At 40.9% G+C, this 22,080-nt stretch overlaps 1 protein-coding gene across 5 annotated transcripts in view; it reads right to left on the bottom strand.

Moving 5' to 3' along the window:
* Positions 1–22,080, bottom strand: part of LOC141135725 (V-type proton ATPase subunit S1-like protein) — a 101,375-nt gene that overhangs the window by 18,358 nt on the left and 60,937 nt on the right. For 3 of the 5 annotated variants that reach the window (XM_073624456.1, XM_073624457.1, XM_073624453.1), the window contains 3 exons: positions 9,764–9,825; positions 9,322–9,563; positions 6,128–6,178 (listed from right to left, as the gene is read on the bottom strand). In XM_073624456.1, coding sequence (XP_073480557.1) covers positions 6,128–6,178; positions 9,322–9,563; positions 9,764–9,825 — 355 coding nt within the window. Of the gene's footprint in view, positions 1–6,127; positions 6,179–9,321; positions 9,564–9,763; positions 9,826–10,667; positions 10,801–22,080 lie in introns of all 5 variants that reach the window. The other 2 variants (XM_073624455.1, XM_073624454.1) reach the window with 1 other exon arrangement.

Raw genomic sequence — 22,080 nt, 5'->3', positions numbered from 1 at the left:
AATAATGAGTGTCTGCAGGCAACAGTGAAGCTTGGTGGAGGTTTCTTGCAAGTTGAGGCTGCATTTCTGCAAATGGAGTTGGAGATTTGGTCAGGATCAATGGTGTCTTCAATGCTAAAAAAATACAATAAGATACTTATCCATCATGCCATACCATCAGGGAGGAGTGTGATTGGCCCCAATTTTATTCTACAGCAGGACAACGACCCCAAACATACAGCCAATGTCATTAAGAACTATCTTCAGTTTAAAGAAGAACAAGGAGTCCTGGAAGTGATGGTTTGGCCCCACAGAGCCCTGATCTCAACATCAAGTCTGTCTCGGATTATATGAAGAGACATTAGGATTTGAGGCAGCCTAAATACACAGTGGTTAGTTCTCCAAGATGTTTGGAACACACAACTTGCCAAGTTCCTTCGAAAAATATGCAAGTGTACCTAGCAGAATTGATGCTGTTTTGAAGTAAAAGGGTGGTCACGCCAAATATTGATTTAATTTGGATTTCTCTTCTATTTATTTACTTTCCGTTTTTTTAATTGATAACAATACACTATTAACACTTCTATTTCTGAAAGCATTCTTAACCACTTCAGCCCTGGAAGATTTGGCTGCTCAATGACCAGGCCATGTTTTGTGATACGGCACTGCGTCGCTTTAACTGACAATTGCGCGGTCGTGCGACGCTGTAACCACACAAAATTAACATCCTTATTTGCCACAAATAGAGCTTTCTTTTGGTGGTATTTGATCGCCTCTGTGGTTTTTATTTTTTGTGCTATAAACAAAAGAAGAGCTACAATTTTGAAAAAAAACACAATATCTTTTACTTTTTACTATAATAAATATCCCACATTTTTTATCAAAAAAATGTTTTTCCTCAGTTTAGGCCAATATGTATTCTTCTACATATTTTTGGTAAAAAAAAAAAAAATTGCAATAAGCATATATTGATTGGTTTGCACAAAAGTTATAGCATCTACAAAACAGAGGATAGATTTATGGCATTTCTATTATTTTTTTTTTTTTTTACTAGTAATGGCGACGATCTGCGATTTTTATTGGGACTGCGATATTGCGGTGGACAAATTGGACACCTTTGACACATTTTTGGGACCATTGACAATTATACAGCGATTAGCGTTATAAAAATGCCCTGATTACTGTATAAATGTCACTGGCAAGAAAGGAATTAACACTAGGGGGCGCTCAAGGGGTTAACTGTGTTCCCTAAGGAGTGATTCTAACTGTAGGGGGGATGGGACTGTCTAGGAGGAGATAGAGATCGGTGTTCATAGTTAGTATGAATACACGATCTGTCTCTACTCCCCTGTAAGAACCGGGATTTGCATGTTTACACACACAGATCCCAGTTATCTCTCTGTCACGAGCGATCGTGGGTGCCTGGCGGTCATCGCCCCTAGTGGCCAAAAGGTAAAGCGACGTAAGGTAACGCCATTTCACCCAGCCGTGCCATTCTTCTGCAGTAAAACTGCGGAGGCTGGTCGGCAAGCAGGTAATTTACAGCATTTTATCACACCTGCCTAAAAATTTTACACAGTACTGTATGTATTTCATCTGTTAGCTGTTTGTCTAGATTTCAGATTTGAAGTGATACTAAAAGAATAACATTTTTTTTGCAAAAATATATATATATATAAAGGGTGCAAATGAATCAGCACAAAAATCAAATGTCAAATTAATAATATACACTGTGTATCTGATTAATAAAGTACACAATAAAATAAACCATCAGAAATGTCCATAATAATCATATGTGAATAAATCTTGTGTATTCTTGTGTATGCTCCAACACCGTGAAAAATAAAGTGCAAACAATAAACTTGCTTCAAGTGCTTCACCCGAAGTGATAACAAAATGCGCTCACCAGATCGCCTCGGCCACACAGTGACCTCAAAGCATGACTAATGGGAAGGACTCCTTGATTCAATGCTGTAGCTCCTTTGTGTATCCCATCCCAATCAAGCAATCATATATGGAGGAGGCTGGATCCCAATCCACTTTGCAGGTATACAAATGTAGGTGTCTTCACCTTATAACATCTCTCCACTGCATATATCAACTTGCATCAAGTAGGTCTGTGAAAAAGCTCCCCAACAAAGAGCCACAGAAGGCAGGATATAGTGTAATATCGCTTTATGTTTTATTGCTTAAAAAGAGCACTTATATAGTCCAGCATGAAATCACAAACAATCCACTCAGGAGGAAGCAGAAACCGGTCCGACGCCGGTATACAACTCACAATGTGCGTGGCGCACCTCAGCTGTGCAAGCAATAGTATAGGGCTTCTATGGTTTTAAGTCAGGCCTCACCTCTATGCATTTCACGCTAGAGTGCGCGTCATCAGGAAACAGTCCTGGAGTGGTGACTGATATTGCTAAGCCCCCTGCCCGCAGAACCCCTTAACCACAGCCCAGGGTTTTGGGGATGAGGCCCTTGTCCCCATCAACCCACCCTCACCCATGTTGAAAGCATCTGGCCTGGCCCCTTTCTTGACCTGCCAGGCAGCATGATCGGATAAGGGTCTGTTATTGATTTTGGGGGGACCCCAGACCGTTTTTTTTTATTTTGTGATGGGGTTCCCCTTAAAATCCAGACCAGAAGGGGGGACCCCCACACCGTTTTTTTTAAACATTTTTCGATTGTGCAGATGTGCCACTTTACAGGCAGACTAAGGGGACCCCCAGGCACTATATTTAAATTAATTTTTCATTTTTATTGTTGCACTTGAAGCATCATTAAGACCCCTTTCACACTGAGCCGCCTCGGGCGTCAGCGGTAAAGCGGCGCTATTAGGCCGATAGCGGGGCAGTTTTAACCCCCCACTAGTGGCCGAAAAGGGGTTAAATCCACCCAAAAAAAGCTGCTGCAGCAGTGCTTTTCCCGGCGGTATGGCGGCGCTGCCCTATTGTTATCAAGGAGCTCCTACACCGCTGCAATGAAGATGCTGGCAGGACTTTTTGTGATGTTATGCCAGCTTGGCTCCCCAGTGTGAAAGCACTCTGGCTTTCACACTGGGTTTGCAGCTGAGGCTTTTTTCAGGTGCTATGCAGGCACTATTTTTAGCGCTGCAGCACCTGAAAAACGCCTCCAGTGTGAAAGGGGTCTAAAATCACTGCTTGTCTATGGCTCACCAGTTCCTAAATGTCTTGCAGGACAATTTCATGTGTCAGACGGTAGACGCACCAACTAGCAATAAAGTGTTACTAGATCTACTGATTACCAACAATACAGACCTGATCAAGAATGTGGAAATACAGGGCAATTTAGGAAACAGTGATCACAGGTCAATTGGCTTCAGTATAAATCACAAAAATTGGAAACATAAGGGAAATACAAAGACAATGAATTCCAAAAGAGCCAACTTCCCTAAACTGCGAACCTTGCTAGAAGGCATAAATTGGGATAAAATCTTAGGAACAAAGAACACAGAGAGATGGGTTTGCTTTAAGAGCATATTAAATAAGGGCATTAGCCAGTGCATCCCATTGTTTAATAAATTTAAAAGAGTGAACAAAAGTCCTGGATGACTTAACTTCAATGTAAAAATGCATATAAAAGCAAAAGAGAAGGCTTTCAAAAGGTTGAGGGATCATCATCAGCATTCAGACTTTATAAAGAATGCAACAAGAAATGTAAGTGGGCAATTAGGACGGCTAAGATAGAACACGAAAGACACATAGTGGAGGAGAGCAAAAAAAATCCCAAGAAATTCTTTAAGTATGTAAACAGTAAAAAAGCGAGGACAGACCATATTAGCCCCATAAAGAATGAGGAAGGACATCTGGTTACAAAGGATGGGGAGATGGCGAAGGTATTGAATTTATTCTTCTCCTCAGTCTTCATTCGGGAATCAGGGGGCTTCAGTAACCAAAACTGCAGTGTTTATCCTCCTGACACATCACAGGAAGCTCCCTCATGGCTAACAGAGGACAGAATTAGAATTAGACTTGGGAAAAGTAACATAAATAAATCACTGGGACCAGATGGCTTGCACCCGAGGGTACTTAGGGAACTCAGTCAAGTAATTGCCAGACCATTGTTCCTATTTTTTACTGACAGTCTACTGACTGGAATGGTACCAGCCGATTGGAGAAAAGCCAATGTAGCCCCAATATGTAGCCCAAAATACCTCCCTGAGAATTACAGACCAGTTAGCCTAACATCAATAGTATGCAAGCTTTTGGAGGGGATGATAAGCGACTATATACAAAATTTTAGTAATGAAAACAGAATCATTAGCAGTAATCAGCATGGATTTATGAAGAATCGTTGTTGCCAAACCAATCCATTAACCTTCTATGAGGAGGTGAGTTGCCATCTAGATAAAGGAAGGCCCGTAGACGTGGCGTATCTGGGTTTTGCAAAAGCATTTGATACAGTTACTGTACAAAATAAGGTCCATTGGCATGGACCATAGGGTGAGTACATGGATTGAAAACAGGCTACAAGGGTGAGTGCAGAGGGTGGTGATAAACGGGGAATAATCGGAATGGTCAGGAGTGGGTAGTGGGGTCCCACAGGGTTCTGTGCTGGGACCAATCCTATTTAATTTGTTCATAAACAACCTGGAGGATGGGGTAAATAGCTCAATCTCTGTATTTGCGGACAATACTAAGCTAAGCAGAGCAATAACTTCTCCGCAGGATATGGAAACCTTGCAAAAAGATCTGAACAAATTAGTGGGGTGGGCAACTACATGGCAAATGAGGTTTAATGTAGAAAAATGTAAAATAATGCATGTGGGTGGCAAAATTATGAATGCAATCTATACACTAGGGGGAGAACCTCTGGGGGAATCTAGGGTGGAAAAGGACCTGGGAGTCCTAGTAGATGATAGGCTCAGCAAGGGCAAGCAATGCCAAGCTGCTGCTAACAAAGAAAACAGAATATCGGCATGCATTTAAAAAGGGATTAACTCCAGGGATGAAGGATAAAGCGATAATTCTCCCACTCTACAAGACTCTGGCCCGGCCGCACCTGGAGTATGCTGTCCAGTTCTGGGCACGAGTCCTCAGGAAGGATGTACTGGAAATGGAGCAAGTACAAAGAAGGGCAACAAAGCTAATAAAGGGTCTGGAGGATATTAGTTATGAAGAAAGGTTGCGAGCACTGAACTTATTCTCTCTGGAGAAGAGACGCTTGAGAGGGGATATGATTTTAATTTACAAATACCATACTGGTGACCCCACAATGGGGATAAAACTTTTTCACGGAAGGGAGTTTAATAAGACACGTGGCCACTCATTGAAATTAGAAAAAAGAGGTTTAACCATAAACTATGTAGAGGGTTCTTTACTGTAAGAGCGGCAAGGATGTGGAATTCCCTTCCACAGGCGGTGGTCTCAGCGGGGGGGGGGCATCCATAGTTTCAAAAAAAGCACCTGAACAACCACAACATACAGGGTTATACAAGGTAATACTGACATATAATCACACATATAGGTTGGACTTGATGGACTTGTGTCTTTTTTCAACCTCACCTATATGTAACTAAGTAACTATGTGAAAACAATCTTTTTTAAAAACTTTTCCATTGATACACGTCCCCTAGGGCAGTACCCGGGCCCCCATAACCTCTTAATAGGCAATTACTTGCATATAAACCTTCAAAATGGGGACTTTGGATTTTTCATGTTCGGGTCCCATAGACTTTAATAGGGTTCACCGTTCAGGTCAGAACTTTTTCTCTGGTGCGAACTGAACAGGGAGGTGTTCGGCCCATCTCTACTATAATCAATAGATAAACAATTGGTGATTTTTGATTCTACAATCCTATTCTAGTGTTCCATAAAAAAAAGCCATAAACAATTGGGGAAGGGAGCAAAAGGAGAACCCCTATTTATGTCACCCCATAAGGCATTTCTTACACAAGAATCTTACATTGAATATCAGATAAATTACAACAAAAGTATCATAAATTTTAAATAATCATATTAATTATTATTGTTAGCATAATTAGCAGTGTATATATGTATTTTCATAATTCATAACGATTGGATATCTAAAGTATTATACCAACATTAACACTAGCATACATATTATTATTATTAGCAATAATACTTTTGTTCTTTACCTTTCCTATTTAAAATTGTGTTGTAAAACCTACCTTAAAGTAAGTCCTCTCATACTTGCAGCCTTATGAAATGTCAATGAAAGTCTAGAAATAGAAAAAAACATGAATTTTTGATACATAGCTTATTCATGGCAACCATCACAACCATCAATTTTTATTTTTGTTTACTTTCACAAAGCCCTGAAAGATAAACCTGTAACTGTGTTAAGATAGTCAGCAAGTCAGAGAACAACTGTCGTTCATGTAGTCAATGGTACAAATTATTATAACGGAATCTCCTTCATAAACATACCCAACGTGTTGGCCCAAGCAACTGTGTTTAACAATAAAATTATGTTGTGCTGATAAGTAATGAAAACCATTATCATTTTTTGTGGCTGACATCATATCCCAAGTAAAAACAAAGCAATTACAGCCGTGCATTGGAAACTGATGTCCCTTTTACATTACATACCACAGTGAGGGCGAACACACTACAGGGTCATAAAATCACTGCATTATTAATTAATTTCCCTAATGCACATTTTATCGCAGTTTGTTCTACTTTTATTTTAGCTTGACTTGGTCTGTTTTTTTTTTTAATCAAAGAAAGTTTTATTGTACAAGAAAATATAGATTACAAACATTCAAGTATAGACTTCATGTGCAATTATTGGATATTTAGAGATACGTTTTACTCTACATGAAGTATGAGCTTGTTTGCAAAGAGTCCATACTTTTCAAACAGTGGTAAATTCCTCTCTAGGAGTAGTACAATAAAAAACAAAACCTCACACAAACAAAATACATAAAATTAAGAAAATAAAAAGGATTACTCAAAGTCAAAACTCTTGCAGTGTACACGTCTCATCCTTACAAAGGTATAAATCCTAAGTCTGCCCTCTGCCTTCTCCTAACTCTGCATAGCAGTGTAGGACCTTCTCAAGTTTGAAGTAGCCTGGTAAGTACAAGCTGAGAGGGAGCCACCCCAGGTCTGTCCAACCACTCTTGCCATATGTGTTGAAATTTCTGAGCGACATTCCTGTGAAGGTAAGTATTTTTTTCCCGTACTAGAATATGACTTACCTGTTGTATCCATTGCCTACAGGTAGGTGTGTGTGGAGATAACCAATATGTCGCTATCAACTTCCTAGCTAAGTTCAACAGTCTGAGAAGGGCTACATAAGTGGATGGGGGTATAGGTCTTCCACCAGTCCACCTAAAATACACGTAACTAAGTTGAAGTCAAGTTGAACCTGATATATGTTGTTAATCATTTGAATCACATCCAGTATCTCACCAGTTTGGGGGCATCTCCATAGCATATGAATTAGAGTACCTTGATGTATTTGGCACTTCTGGCATAAGGGAGAATCTCGTCTACCCCACTTATGTAGTTGTACCAACGTGCAGTATTCATGATGAAGGATAAACAAGTGAGATAGCTTAGGTGCTGCAGACACTGATACTAGGGGGCTATTCACTAAGATTTGTTCCCAGGTGCCCCCATCTAAAGGACCTACATCTATCTCCCACTTTTCTCTTCAAGAAAACAAACCCGGGGCTTGAATATATAACAATAAAAAGACATATATCCTAGAGATAATCCCTCTCTTACCAGAAATGGAGAAAATATCATGAAGGAACGTAGATTCTTTGACCTGTAAGGTAGAGGTCCTACTCTGCACCCTGAGGGCATGACGCAGTTGCATGTACAAGTAGTATCTATTCCAAAGCAAGAGGAGCTCTATATATAACTGGTCAAAGGATTTCACATCCTGTCCCACAAAAAGTTGTGATAAATATTTAGCTCTGGCAGCTATCCAGGTTGAACAATTACAGTTTAGTCACCTTCCTGTAGGACCTATTGCGCCAAATAGAGGTGCATGGAAGAAAGCCAGTAAGACCCAGTCTACGGACTTGGTCTGTTTTTATGCATTTGATACATGTTTGACCTCTATGTTGCTATGTTAAAAACACACAAAAAAAGTGTGCTAGAGCACATTGAAGTGCAGCAAAAATCCCATTAGAGACTCACTCTAAATAGCAGAGTTTTTATAACATTATAGCATATAACAAATCCATATTATAGAATGAATGGTAAGCTGCTTACATTCTTTTAATTACTTACCATAGCAATTCAAATCTGGTTGAAATGACCTGAAAATTGTTACCTGTGTAGCCAGCATTAGATCCTAGAAGGATAATTATTTAAAGGACCGCTCAAGGCAAAAGATAAAATCAATCAGTGACTGCCAATACTATCCAGGTCATATTTTAACTGTGTTAAAGTTATCCAACATACAGAATTAATATTTAATCCGAGATAGATAGAAATAGCAATTATCAATATGGAAATTAAAGGAGCTCAGCGAGCAGGTTGCGTCCCTTGAGCCAGGTGAAAGTGAAAGTTAGAGCACTAAAATAAAAGCCTTAGCAATTGGACATAACTCTGGGAGAAACCCTCCTGTACATGCAATGAAACCCTTAATTTAAAAAAAAAAATTTTGAAAGAATCATAAAATTGTTTTCTAAAATCATGTCACACGATATGGCTGGTTTGCTTCCAAATGATTAAAATTCTGAAGCCTAGGAGGAAGGATCACTGCAGAAGCTCAAATTAGGAACATGTGATGTAATCACATGACACTGGAAGGAAGCATATTTGGCAACACACTCCTTAGGCATGACACAGCTGCTATTATGTTGTCAATCAGCTTCTATAGTTTGCTATAACACACAAAGTGGTATGTTCATGTGAAAGCAGAATACATTGGGGAATTTTTCAAATATGGAGTAGTTGTCAAAATCAGAATACTTTATTAATCCCAAAGAGAAATTGCTGCCATGCTGTTGCGGCAACCAATCAGGTTCTATCTTTCATTTTTAGAACTAAACTGAACAAGCTAACGATAGAAGCCAATTGGCTGCCATGTGCAGCTTCCCCAGATTTCCCTCATTGTATATTTAAAAAAAATTTAAAAAAATAAAAAAAGTTTTAACTAAGTTTCAGGAACATGGTTATAGACCTCTATTGAATACAAGTGCATTTACTAAGATGGATTCACTGAAATTTACCATCGCTACTGATAACATTCACTGTGTTTAAACCTTGGTGAATGTGATGGCTGTGAGCAATAAAAACAAGTGAATGTGCAGTGAATGTTTAATTTACAATAGTAGCATTTCAGTAAATTAGGTACAATTTAAATGCGTTATCAGTTCAAGGACAATTCATACTTGCTTACGTGGTATTTTCTTCATTACAGCTTGAGTCCTCCATGTCTACAGAATTATATAAGCTTAAGTTCGTATTTGTCAAATCCAGTTGAGTCTGTTTCTTGAATCTGATTATTATTCTCTTGAATCCAAAAAGAACACAAGTTGTGCCGTCTATGGTTACATTGACAGTGTTCCTGGCCTGCACCTTATTTTCATGGTTCACTCCTTTGGTCATTGTCTCCTCTTTTATTATGTTGTAATATAATTCCTGTATTATAAAATAATATTTATTACCAGCAAGGTGTCAAATATATGGGCAGATCCCCACGTCACCAATTACACCCCACCCCCCAAAAAAAAAAAAAAAATCTGCTCCAATAGCAAAAAATATGTCACTCCAAACATGTAAAATGGATATTGATGTTGTAAATGAGTCTACCTATCTATAAATATAGTACACTAGCCCACCTTTTGCAGCCCTGCATGGTGGAACTGTAAATCTTGTTCCGTGTTGTGAATGTCAGGATACCCTGAAAAGACAACAGAGGATACTTTAAAACAGAGCTTAATCAATATTTAAAGCTAAACTCCAGGTACACATTTATATACACCATTAAAGCGGTTGTATACCCGCACAGAATTTTTTTTTTTTTTTTTTTTAAACAATAAAACTTGTAAGGCAAAGGCATAATGAGCTATTATGCAGCACATACTAGCTCATTATGAAATACTCACCTTAGAATGAGGCGTCGGCATCTGATCCCGGTCCACGCCAAGGGAGCTGACATTTTCCCTCTGAGTTTCTTCCGGGTAAGCGGCTCCGGCGCTGTGAGCTACGATTACGTCACTCCGGCGCATGCTCGCTGGAGTCTTCTTCCCAGCAAGGTCTGGCAGGGTCTGCCGGACCTTCAGCCGAGCCTTCACATCGCATGCGCCGCTGACGTCAGCGGCTGCATGCAAAGTGAATATCTCCTAAACCGTATAGGTTTAGGAGATATTAATTTTTCCTACAGGTAAGCCTTATTATAGGCTTACCTGTAGGTAAAAATTTAAAATAGGGTATACAACCGCTTTAAGTCACATAAATAGAAACAGTTTACCTGCAAGTAAAAATGTATTTGTTTTCATCCAGTTCTGAGATTTACACAGCCCTGCTACATAACACAGCCAGCCTGGTGACCTGCATGTTTTACTGCTGCAGTTAAGCAACACAGTATGTTTGCCTCCAGGCAAACATCTACATACACCATTAAAACACATACGTATATGGGAACTGTTTGCCATCCAAAGGATTTGTATTCCTTTCCATGCAATTCAGAGATTTCCACAGCAGAGTCAACTCCCTTACACACACACAAACACATACCCCCACCTGTAATTGAATGGTGTAGAAGTAGGAAAAAAACAATAGGATCATCTTTTTCGCTCTCCTGTCTGCACATGTGAATGAAGTACACCTGATTGGCCCTTTGTGTTGTTCCATCTCTCTTCCTATTTAAGTGCTGCTGTACAAAGAATTCCAAGTCAAATTCAGGTATTACAACATTGCATGTAACAACAAATTTCATTTGTTTAATTTCAGCTTTCAGAAAATGTAGTTAGTTAAATGTTGTTGCCAATAGACCCTCTGCAACTTAAACCACTTCAATACCATTTTTAAATGACAATTGCGCGGTCATGCTACACTGAAAGCAATCACATTTTTTATCATTTTGTTCCCACAAATAGAGCTTTCTTTGGGGTTTTTATTTTTTGCTAAACAAAGAAACAAAATACTGAAAATTTTGGAAAAAAAAAAAGTTTTTCTTTCTGTTATAAAATTTTGTAAATAAGTATGTTTCCTCCTTCACTGATGGGCACCTTTGAGGCTGCACTGACCTAAGGCGGCATTGCCCCCCCCCCCCCCCCCCCGTCTGGAGAGCTTTTCCCATGTACACAGTGATCAGCTGTGATTGGACTGACAGAGGCTCTTTACCTAGATCAGAGTTGCGGAGTGTCAGACTGACACACCGCACAACCGACCGCCACGCTGCGCGCTGGCTTGTTATCCTGAAAGACGTCATATAACCGTCAGGTTAACGGAACCACCGCCAGGCCGTCATTCTGCTATAGGCCGGGAAGTGGTTAAAGAAGATTTGAGCTATGGTGTTTTATACATAGTTACATTAGTCCAGCTTGGACTAATATAATTACATAGTTAGTCAGATTGAAAAAAGACACAAGTCCATCTAGTTTAACCAATAAAAATATAAGTAAGCAAGTATAAATATAAGTATACCATATGTATGTTGAAACCCTCTAAAGCTGAAAATCACTGTAGTAGACTCCACTACTCCAGCTATCTCCACTAGCTTTTGGGTCCTGTGCTGAGCGTCTGCCCTGCTGCATTGTGAAAACAAGAGGTCGGCCACTCTGCACGAGCGCCAGTCACAGAATGCACTACATTTAGTCAATGAGTCCAAGGCATTCTCTGGCTGGACAAGGTGGAGAGTGTGACAGCACCATCCTGCCTCTCCACCTTGTCCAGTCACAGAATGCTTTGGAATTTCTCAACTCTCAATCCCTGAATGGTGCCTGTGCCAAGCGTTCAACATCTTGTGTTCAGAATGCAGCAGGGCAGCATGGGATTCGGAAGCTAGTGGAGATTACTAGCGGTCCTACTACAATGATTTTCAGTTTTTAGAGGATCCAGCTATATGATATATAATTTTTTCTTTAGAGAAAATAGCCTTGCCCAATTAGATTTTCTTTTTTTTAATGTAACTTTACAAAGCCTCCTTAGGACTTTTAGTGTGTCCAGATTTTAGGTTTATCCTATTGCAGCCAAGGAGGTATTCTAAACATCATGATTGTTCTTCTCTTAGTTGTCCAATGATGTATACTAAACATCATGACAATCAAATGGGATGTGACAGTTCTGTGCCCTGCCGCGGTGTTAAAAGGGTTTTGTATCACCCAGGATTCTCATCCAGGCAGGTTGAGGGACTTCCAGGTGCTTGTCTCACACAGAGGAAAATGTTTTTTCAATTCCTCTACCAACTGGTAAAACCTGGTTTGGGAACTGAAGTTCAGAGACTTTGTAGAGACTTGGGTTTGATGAAGTCTCCAATCCTGGGACCAGGTTTTTCAGACAACCAGCACACTCATTGGACATGTATGCTGGGCTTTTAGTTGAGACCTGACTATGGTTCTGGGCTCTAGCCCGACAGACAGAGGTAGTGCAAGGAATACCAAGTTTGGTGAAGCTGTATTTAGGATACTGGAATCAGCTTGAGTAAGATTAAAAATAAAGTTTATTAATGCACAAAACACCAATCCAACATCAACAAAAAACAATTAGAAAGGCGAAAGTGAAAAATAAATGTGATAGTGACGCAAACAAACAACCTAATTATAATACATTATATACCAATGGAAAGAAGATGACATAACAAGGCATGACCAGGGCTGGGAGCAAGCGGAGCAGAAATGGTGTAACAGGATACAGGGAATGTTGGAAAAGCAACAGCAAGTTATATAAACTGACAATACTATATGCATTATACCTATCTATACAGCAGGTGGCGCTGTGGTATTATAGTGTATAATTCTTATATTCTATGATATAAAAGGATGTATTGTCTATCTATGCTCAATGCACTGGTTTGTGTTCTCTTCCTGTCTGTCTCTGTGATAATAAAAGGCATGTAATATATTTCTCCATAAAAGTAAAGCAGTTTGCTGTATCCAAGAAGCTTCCAAACCATGATTTCAATACTCAGCTAATAGGTAATGTCCCAGGCACCCAGGCATTGGAGAGGATATCCCAGGCACCCAGCAAACTCAGCAGCACCCAGAGGCACTGGAAAGAATACTTAGTGAGTATAGCAAGTCAGTGAGTACCGTATACAAGCTACTGAAACATGGCAAGTGGTTCAGATGTGAAGTTTGCAATTGCAAGGCTGAACCGTGCCAATTACCTGTAGAAATTTAAACTGGAAGTGTTTATCACCAAGGATGACTTGTGGCAAGTGCTGAATACAGACAGACAGACAGACCCACAGACAGAGAGACAGGATAGGAGGACTGGGACAGGAAGGACAGACATGCAAAAGCAATTATAAGCTTACTAGTGGAAGATGACCAGCTTATCCACATAAGAACAGAGAAAACGGCCAAAGGTATGTGGACTTCATTACAAAAGCTGCATGAGTGTTCAAGTCTTAACAGCAAACAGTTTTTGCTAAGAAAATTGTATAAGATGAGACTAGTAGAAGGCCAGCAAATGTGCAACCACAAGAAAGCTATGCTATAAATCATAGAGCAGCTGCATGCTATTGGAGAGGACATCAAAAATAAACATATTGTTGCCTTGCTCCTCTGCAGCCTTCCTGAGACATACTGCTCTCATTAACGCTTTAGAAACCAGACCCAAGCAGGAGCTGACACTGGAATATGTCAAAGGGAAATGAATCAATGAATATGACAGAAAGAAAGAAAATACGCACCATGATGACAAAGCTCTTAAGATGTACAAAAGCACAAAGTATAATAAAAAAAGAAGAGCCTGTTTTCATTGTAAATGGACCGGTCACTTAAAAAAAGGATTGTTCTATCTGGAAAGCCGAGCAGTGAAAGCTAGATCTGTCCACAAAAGAAAGAGTCAAAGCAATCAGATGGCAGACAAATCATGGAGTGGCACCTTTAAAGTGACACAGAGCGGCAAGCCACTTGGCTGGTGCATAGACTCAGGAGCGACAAGCCACATGACTAGCGATGAGACCTTCATCACAAACATTGATTACAGTGCAAAAGACAAAGTTTTCCTAGCAAATGGGAAAAGCATAATTTCAGAGGGTAAAGGCCAGGGCTTACTGAACTGCATTACACCACAAGGAGGCAAGCAGAGTATCCTTGTAAAGATAGTGCTGTATGTTCCAGAACTAGAAGGCAGCCTTCTATCACTGAAAAGTCTTGCAAACAATGTCCTCGCAGTTAAATTCCAGGGTGATGAATGCACAATTCACAATAATAAGCATTTCCTTGCAAAAGGAAAACTGGACGATCACCTATACAAGCTCATCCCCACAGACCAGCAAGCCAATATAGTCTCTAATGACCTATACAAAAAATTTATTCACTTGCATTAAAATGCAAATCAATTTAAAACTTTTTTTAAATGCATTTTTCTGGATATTTTTGTTGTTATTCTGTCTCTCACTGTTAAAATAAACCTACCAATAAAATTATAGACTGATCATTCCTTTGCCAGTGAGTAAACGTACAAAATCAGCAGGTGATCAAATACTTTTTTCCCGCACTGTATGGCCAACAGGCAAAAAACTGAAACAGTGATGAAAGTCAAGGGATGGGTTATATACCTTCCCAGCAGCCAGCAACAGGTGGGGCCTTATTACTGGGATCTGCTGGCTGCTCAATGACACCCACTGGGGTTTACCAGAACTGCTCTCTTCAGCTCTGGGAACCACAGTGCCACCAGCAGATGATCCAGGTCCTAACAGGAGGTCTATAATTTAGAAGGGCTCCACCTAGGAAACAGGTGGGAGCCAGAGCAGCAACGGGCTGCAAGGTACGGACAAAGTTGGCATGAAGACTTTCTGCCAGAGGCCAGAGCAGCAACACTGCATGTGTAAGCCAGGAGACTGAATGAGTATTTCCTTAGATGGAAGAGACATGCTGAAAAACCCCTGTGAGGGAAATCCATGTATTGATTTTGTTTTTGTTGAACTTTCTTTCAATAAAATTGGACAAGAAAAGCCCTTTAAAAAAGGAATTAAGCAAGTGGCTGCGTCCTTAAAGCTCTATCATTTGAAGCTGGTTCTCATGGGGGGTTAAGACAAGCTCTCAGCTGCAACAATCTTTCTTTCTTGTTTGAGAACCGTAGAAGTGACTTTGTTGATGCTCTATCACTCCTATAAACTAAAAAATAGGCCCCCCTCCCTCACAGCAATCTGTCACTTCCAGCACCCAGCATGTTCATCCCCTGCTGGCTGTGTTGATAATACATACTGTAAACATTATGCATGTGCATTTTTTATAATTGGTTTTTATAAGGAATCTGCAGCAATATGTTCTTCATTGTAAAACATATATTTAAAAGAAAGTTCCACTTTTATTAAAAAAAAGTTAGTCAGTAATGTTGAATAAAGACACCAGTCCATCCAGTTCAACCTGTGGTGTGTGTGTGTGTGTGCATATGTTTATGTCAATAGTAAATCGAATTTCCCTGTATGTTGAGATCATTAAGGTGCCCATGTAATAGTTTTTTTAAACTATTGATGCTCCCTGCTGATACCACTGCTTATAAGGAATCTGCAGCAAATTCCAAATCCTTACCGCTCTAATGCCTCGTACACACGATCGGACTTTCCGCCAACAAAACATGGATTTTTGTTCAAAGGTTGTTGGCTCAAACTTGTCTTGCATACACACGGTCACACAAATGTTGGCCAACAATTACGCGGTGAAGTACAAGACGGACGACGAGCCGAGAAAAAGGTTCAATAGCCAGTGCGGCTCCTTCTGCTTGATTCCGAGCATGCGTGAACTTTTGTGCGACGGACTTGTGTACACACGATTGGACTTTCCGACAACAAAGTTTTGTTGGCAGAAAATTGGAGAACCTGCTATCAAACATTTGTTGGCGGAAAGTCCGACAGCAAATGTTCGATGGAGCATACACACGGTCGGACTTTCCGACAACAAGCTCACATCCAACATTTCCCACTGGAAAATCCGATCATGTGTACGCGGCATTATAGTAAAGATCCCTCTACTTTAGGGTTAAACTGCTTCTCTTCCAATTTCAGTGAATGGCCGCGTGCCTTTTTAAACTCCCTCTCAAATGTTTTCCCCCATGGTAGGGTCACCAGTAAGGTATTTGTGTATCGCTATCATATCCCCTCTCCAGAGGAAATAGGTTCAATGCTTGGAGTCTTTTCCCATAGCGGAGATCCTCTAGTCCCTTTATTAGCTTTACAAAAAAAGTTTGGTGCTAAAAGGGCCAAGACGGAACTTCCTCAATGGTGGTGTACATTAACATACTGGGGCCCATAGAGCAGCTGTGTGGAAATTCAGCACCAGGAGCGGTGCTAAAAACAAGCAAAAATAGAAAAAAAGAAAAAAAACACTGAAAAGCACTGAATGGGACCACTGGTGGATAGTGCAAATGGCAAGTGTATGCACTGAAACGAGTTCCAGTGACACCAGCACAAGTATTAAAATGGGTAGTAGGTTTAAAACCTATTACCCATTTTAATGCAGGTGCTGGTGTCACTGGAATTTGTTTCAGTGCATACACTTGCCATTTGCACTATCCACCAGTGGTCCCATTCAGTCCTTTTCAGTGGTCTTTTGGATTTTTCCTTTATTAGCTTTTTTGCCCTTCTCTGAACTCTTTCCAGTTCCAGTACTTCCTTCTTGAAGACTGGTGCCCAAAACTGGACAGAATACTCAAGATGCGGCCAGACCAGTCTTTTAGAGTGCGCAAATTATCGTCTTATCTCTGGAGTGAATCTCCTTTTTAATGCATGCCAATATTCTGTTGGCTTTGCTTGCAGGAGCTTAGCTTTGCATGACATTGCTGAGCCTGTCATCTACTAGGACCCCCAGGTCCTTTTCCATCCTGGGTTCCCCCAGAGGTTCTCCCCCTAGTAAGTAACTTGCGTTTGTATTTTAGCACCCAAATGCATTACCTTACATTTTTCAACATTAAACCTCATTTGCCATGTAGTTGCCCACCCCATTATTTTATTTAGGTCTTCTTGCAAGGTTTCCACCTCCTGCGCAGAAGTTATTGCCCTGCTTAGCTTTGCATCATCGGCAAATACTGCGATTGAGCTGTTTATCCCATCCTCTACATCATTTATGAATTAATTAAATAGGATTGGTCCCAGGACAGATCCCTGGGGAACCCCACTTACCACACCGGACCATTCTGAGTACTCGCTATTTATCACCACCCTTTGGACCCGCCCCTCTAGCCAGTTTTCAATTCAGGTACATACCCTATGGTCCAATGCGACAGTCCTCAGTTTGTAAAGTAAACGTTTGTGGGGAACCGTATTAAATGCCTTTGCAAAATTCAGATACACCACATCCACAGGCCTTCCTTTATCTAGATGGCAGCTCACTTCCCTATAGAATGTTAATAGATTGGTCTGGTAAGAATGATCCTTCATGAATCCATGCTGAGATTACTACTAATGATACTATTTTCATTAGCAAAATCTTGGATATGTAAAAACATTTCAAATGTGGTTTTCCTGCAATATGGAACACTGGAGGTGTTCTATACAATGTATGTGTATCAAACTCCCCGAATAGTGTTATTTTCTACTTGTGTGACTGGCTCACTGCTTATTGAAGAGGCTTGCCCTGTAAGAGCTCATGTTGATAGATGTTTTCCCTTTGACTTTAAAGAAGAAGTTTGGGGTATATAAAAAAAAAATGTCCACTCAGCACCGGTGAGATGCTGCAGCTGTCCCATGTCAGCCCATGACCAATGATCACTCACTTTTTGTTCTGCTCAGAGGGGAGAGCAGTGACTGTCAGTCTCTGTTCTGCCCCTTCAGCGCTCATTGGAGTGCCAGGCTGAAGAGGGGGCAGGCACAGATGGCTTGTCAGAATCCTTCCAAAGCCAACAGCTCTACCATGTCAGCTGATAAATGCACTCATGTGACCATAAGTGAAGGTTTTTTGGCCATACTTCACTTTTAATTAAGCAGTATATATGTCAGTTCAGAGATTGTGTTTGCATTGTGTTGTAATTCTTTGGACGCAGCATGTATTTTAAGGTGTGCTTGAACTAGAGGCAAAGTAGGCCAAATGCAGCAATTCTTATCAAGGGTTACATTTTTCATTTAAACACAGCTGCATGCTTTCAAAAGGTATATGCAGCATTTGACTAGATTCTCCATCGACCCAAAAGTTACCTTAAAGGCACCCCTGAATTAAAAGGTTGGTGGCAAACGTTCTTGTTTAAAGGTTGAGAAAACGAGTGGCCTCTATGATAAGTGGCTAAAGTAAGCATGTTAGAGACTTGTACCATCATCGAGGAATCTAGAATTTAGAATTAACAAGGTTAGGAGCCTGGTCCCCAATCAGGCTACCAAAGGGATGTGAGGACATTTGGACTATTACGGTACAGTAAAAAGTAATGCAATATTAAGTGATATAACAATTATGTAAAAAATATACAGATGATTTTATTGATGCACAAAAACACAAATCATCAGTTACACATTAAAACATGATAGCAGTACAAATATATCACCAGTGCAGTAATTAACCCCAAAGGGGGAGATTTACAGTAGAGCAATCGATCACAGATGTCATTTTCCTCGACTAGTTTCGCGGACAATGGCCACTTTATCGGGAGGGAATCAGAAAAAAACAAAACAATGCAGTTGCCAAAAAACATGAGCAATAAAAACTTATAATGCAGCATCATAATTGAGCAAGGTATTAATGAAATTAAAGGGGAAGGGAGCAAAGCTGCTTACCCATGTCCCAGCAGACACCAGGGGCAGGGCTCTACCACCAAGGAATGATCCCCCGCGGTGACCCGGGGGAGCTTCCAAAATGATGAATGGAAATCTGGGTAGATAAGGTAAAGGAAATGGGTATACTGGTGTTGCCACAGCAGAATCAGGTGAACCAGTGAAGCATAAGATAGTGGAGAAGGTACTGAAATAATGGTCAAAGATGTGAAAAAGTAGTTAAGGTGTGCAAGGTGCACAATGGGAAAAAGTGAAGAATGAAGTAAAATATAATAAAAATGATAAAGACGGGTGAGTGACAAATGAAGTGAGGGGGGACGTGATAAGGGTAGAGGGGTGAGGAAATAAGGGAAGGGAGGAAAAGGAAGGAAGGGAAAGGGGAAGGGAAAGGAAGGGGAAGGGAAAGGGAGGGGGAGGGGAAGGGAAAGGGAGGGGAAGGGAAAGGGAGGGGAAGGGTGGGCATAGCATTGGGTGAGTGAGGGGGGAAAAACGGAAAGGCTTGGGAAGGAGGGGGAAAGGGGGAAAAGAGGAGAAGGGGAGGGAGGGAGAAATGGGGGAAAGGTAAGATGGGAAGAAGGGGAAGGGGGGGGGAAGAGAGGAAACAGACAAGGAGAAAGATAGATAGGGGAAGGGAAAGGAGGAGGAGGGGAGGGGGGGGATGAAGGGGAAAGGGCGAAGGAAAAGAGGGAATGTGGGGTGAGTAAGAGGCACAGAAATACCTGGCCCTGATATAAGAATTTTAAGGGTTCCCGGGGAAGGCACCACCGCTTGAAAAGCAGGTGCCATAGTGTGACTAGCGTGGATAGTACTAGAGACTACAGAAAGGGGGTGGAGGCATGATAGAGCATATCCACCCAAGCCTGAGGCACCTGTAGAAAAAGGGGGAAATAGCGGGTTAGATAAACCAGTGCCAGTGCCTTAAAGTAAAGGACTACAACATGGTTATGGTTAAGCTAAGTTATCTCAGGTCACTTACTAAGGGCTAGCTGAGGCACAACATTCCGGGAGATCCCGAGTCCAGAGCATCAGTGAACAGGCAAATGCCTGTTATTTGTAGCTCCCGACCGAGCAACGCTAAACCACACGCCGGCAGGACGCCGGCACATGACATTACAAGGTCAGAGATCCCGCACAGAGCATGCGCGAGGTAATCGTGCTCGCACATGCGCACTCGCCCTATGGCCAAGGGGACATGGTCCCCGCCAGAACCAGTGCAAGAGGAGGAGGCGACTCGTGTCCGGGACCGACTCCTCTGCCAGGGAGCTCACCGGGCCGTCCTGGAAGAGCGCCGGTGGAAACCCCCCTGTCATTGAGGGACAGAAGGGGGAGAGGGGAAGCAGCAGGGCTCCATTTATAGAGATAAACAATGAAGTACTAAACAGCGAAGCATACATGAAATTAATCCAGTAATAGAAATAAGATGTACCATATAATGAATTGTAATAAGTAAATAGGGATTGAATAAATACCCTAAGAAAACGATGCGGTCACAAACAAGACAGGGGCCCATGGAAAAACTTAAATACATATAAACGAGAGAGATATATATATATATATATATATATATTTATATATATATATATATATATATATATATATATATATATATAATGGCCGAAGACAGAACCACATGATTGGGTACATGTGGAAAATTGGGCGGGTAGCCTATAATATGATAATAGATTATGTCTGGCCAAACCAATGGACATCTGTGGTGAATGGTTGCATCGGGGTTAAATGTTGTGAAAAAATAGACTAAAGGTCATAGTATGTAATATAAGAGCCCCCCCCCCCCCCCACGAGAAGACATATCAGTCAATGGGGGTTTGTTAAAAACTGGGGGGTGGGATAAATGGGAGCGATAGGGTGGAGGGCAAAGGCACAGCCATACCACCCCGATCGCTCACCAATAGATCCCACTCGACAGTACGCCAGGTGTGTTATCCACCTAATGAATATGAGAAAATGAGTGGCCTCTATGATAAGTGGCTAAAGTAAGCATGTTAGAGACTTGTACCATCATCCAGAAACCTAGAATTTAGAATTAACAAGGTTGGGAGCCTGGTCCCCAATCAGGCTACCAAAGGGACGTGAGGGCATTTGGACTATTACGGTACAGTAATAGTCCAAATGCAATATTAAGTAATGCAATATTAAGTGATATAACAATTATGTAAAAAATATACAGATGATTTTATTGATGCATAAAAACACAACCCATCAGTTACACATTAAAACTTGATAGCAGTACAGATATATATCTCCTCTTTTCCCCCTTTCCCCCTCCTTCCCAAGCCTTCCCGTTTTTTCCCCCCTCACTCACCCAATGCTATGCCCACCCTTTTCCTCCCTTTCCCTTGCCCTTTCCTGCCCTTCTTTTTCCTCCCTTCCCTTATTTCCTCACCCCTCTACTCGTATCACGTTCCCCCTAACTTCAATTGTCACTCACCTATCTTTATCATTTTTATTATATTTTACTTCATTCTTCACTTTTTTCCCCATTATGCACCTTGCACACCTTCACTCCTTTTTCACATTTTTCACCATTATTTCAGTACCTCCTCCAGTATCTTATGCTTCACTGGTTCACCTGATTCTGCTGTGGCAATCCCACCATATCCATTTCCTTTACCTTTTCTACCCAGATTTCCATTCATAATTTTGGCAGCTCCCCCAGGTCGCCGCGGGGGATCATTCCTTGCTAGCGGAGCCCTGCGCCTGGTGTCTGCTGGGACATGGGTAAGCAGCTTTGCTCCCTTCCCCTTCAATTTCATTAATACCTTGCTCAATTATGATGCTACATTATACGTTTTTATTGCTCATGTTTTTTAGCAACTGCATTGTTTTGTTTTTTTCTGATTAAACAGTCAAAACCCCTCTACAGATTCCCTCCCGATGAAGCGACCATTGTCCGCGAAACTAGTCGAGGAAAATGACATCTGTGATCGATTGCTCTACTGTAAATCTCCCCTTTGGGGTTAATTACTGCACTGGTGATATATCTGTATTGCTATCATGTTTTAATGTGTAACTGATGATTTGTGTTTTTATGCATCAATAAAATCATCTGTATATTTTTTACATAATTGTTATATCACTTAATATTGCATTACTTTCTACTGCACCGTAATAGTCTAAATGCCCTCAAGTCCCTTTGGTAGCCTGATTGGGGACCAGGCTCCTAACCTTGTTAATTCTAAATTCTTGTTTAAAGGTTGAAGGCACTGCAGTTTTTTAATTATTTTTATAATTAGAGAGGAGCTCAGGTGTGGTCAGATCCTAGTC

Source organism: Aquarana catesbeiana, linkage group LG01 (genome assembly GCF_042186555.1).
Source record: "Aquarana catesbeiana isolate 2022-GZ linkage group LG01, ASM4218655v1, whole genome shotgun sequence".
NCBI classification, from domain to species: Eukaryota; Metazoa; Chordata; class Amphibia; order Anura; family Ranidae; genus Aquarana; species Aquarana catesbeiana.
This window is presented reverse-complemented; position numbering and strand designations above follow the sequence as displayed.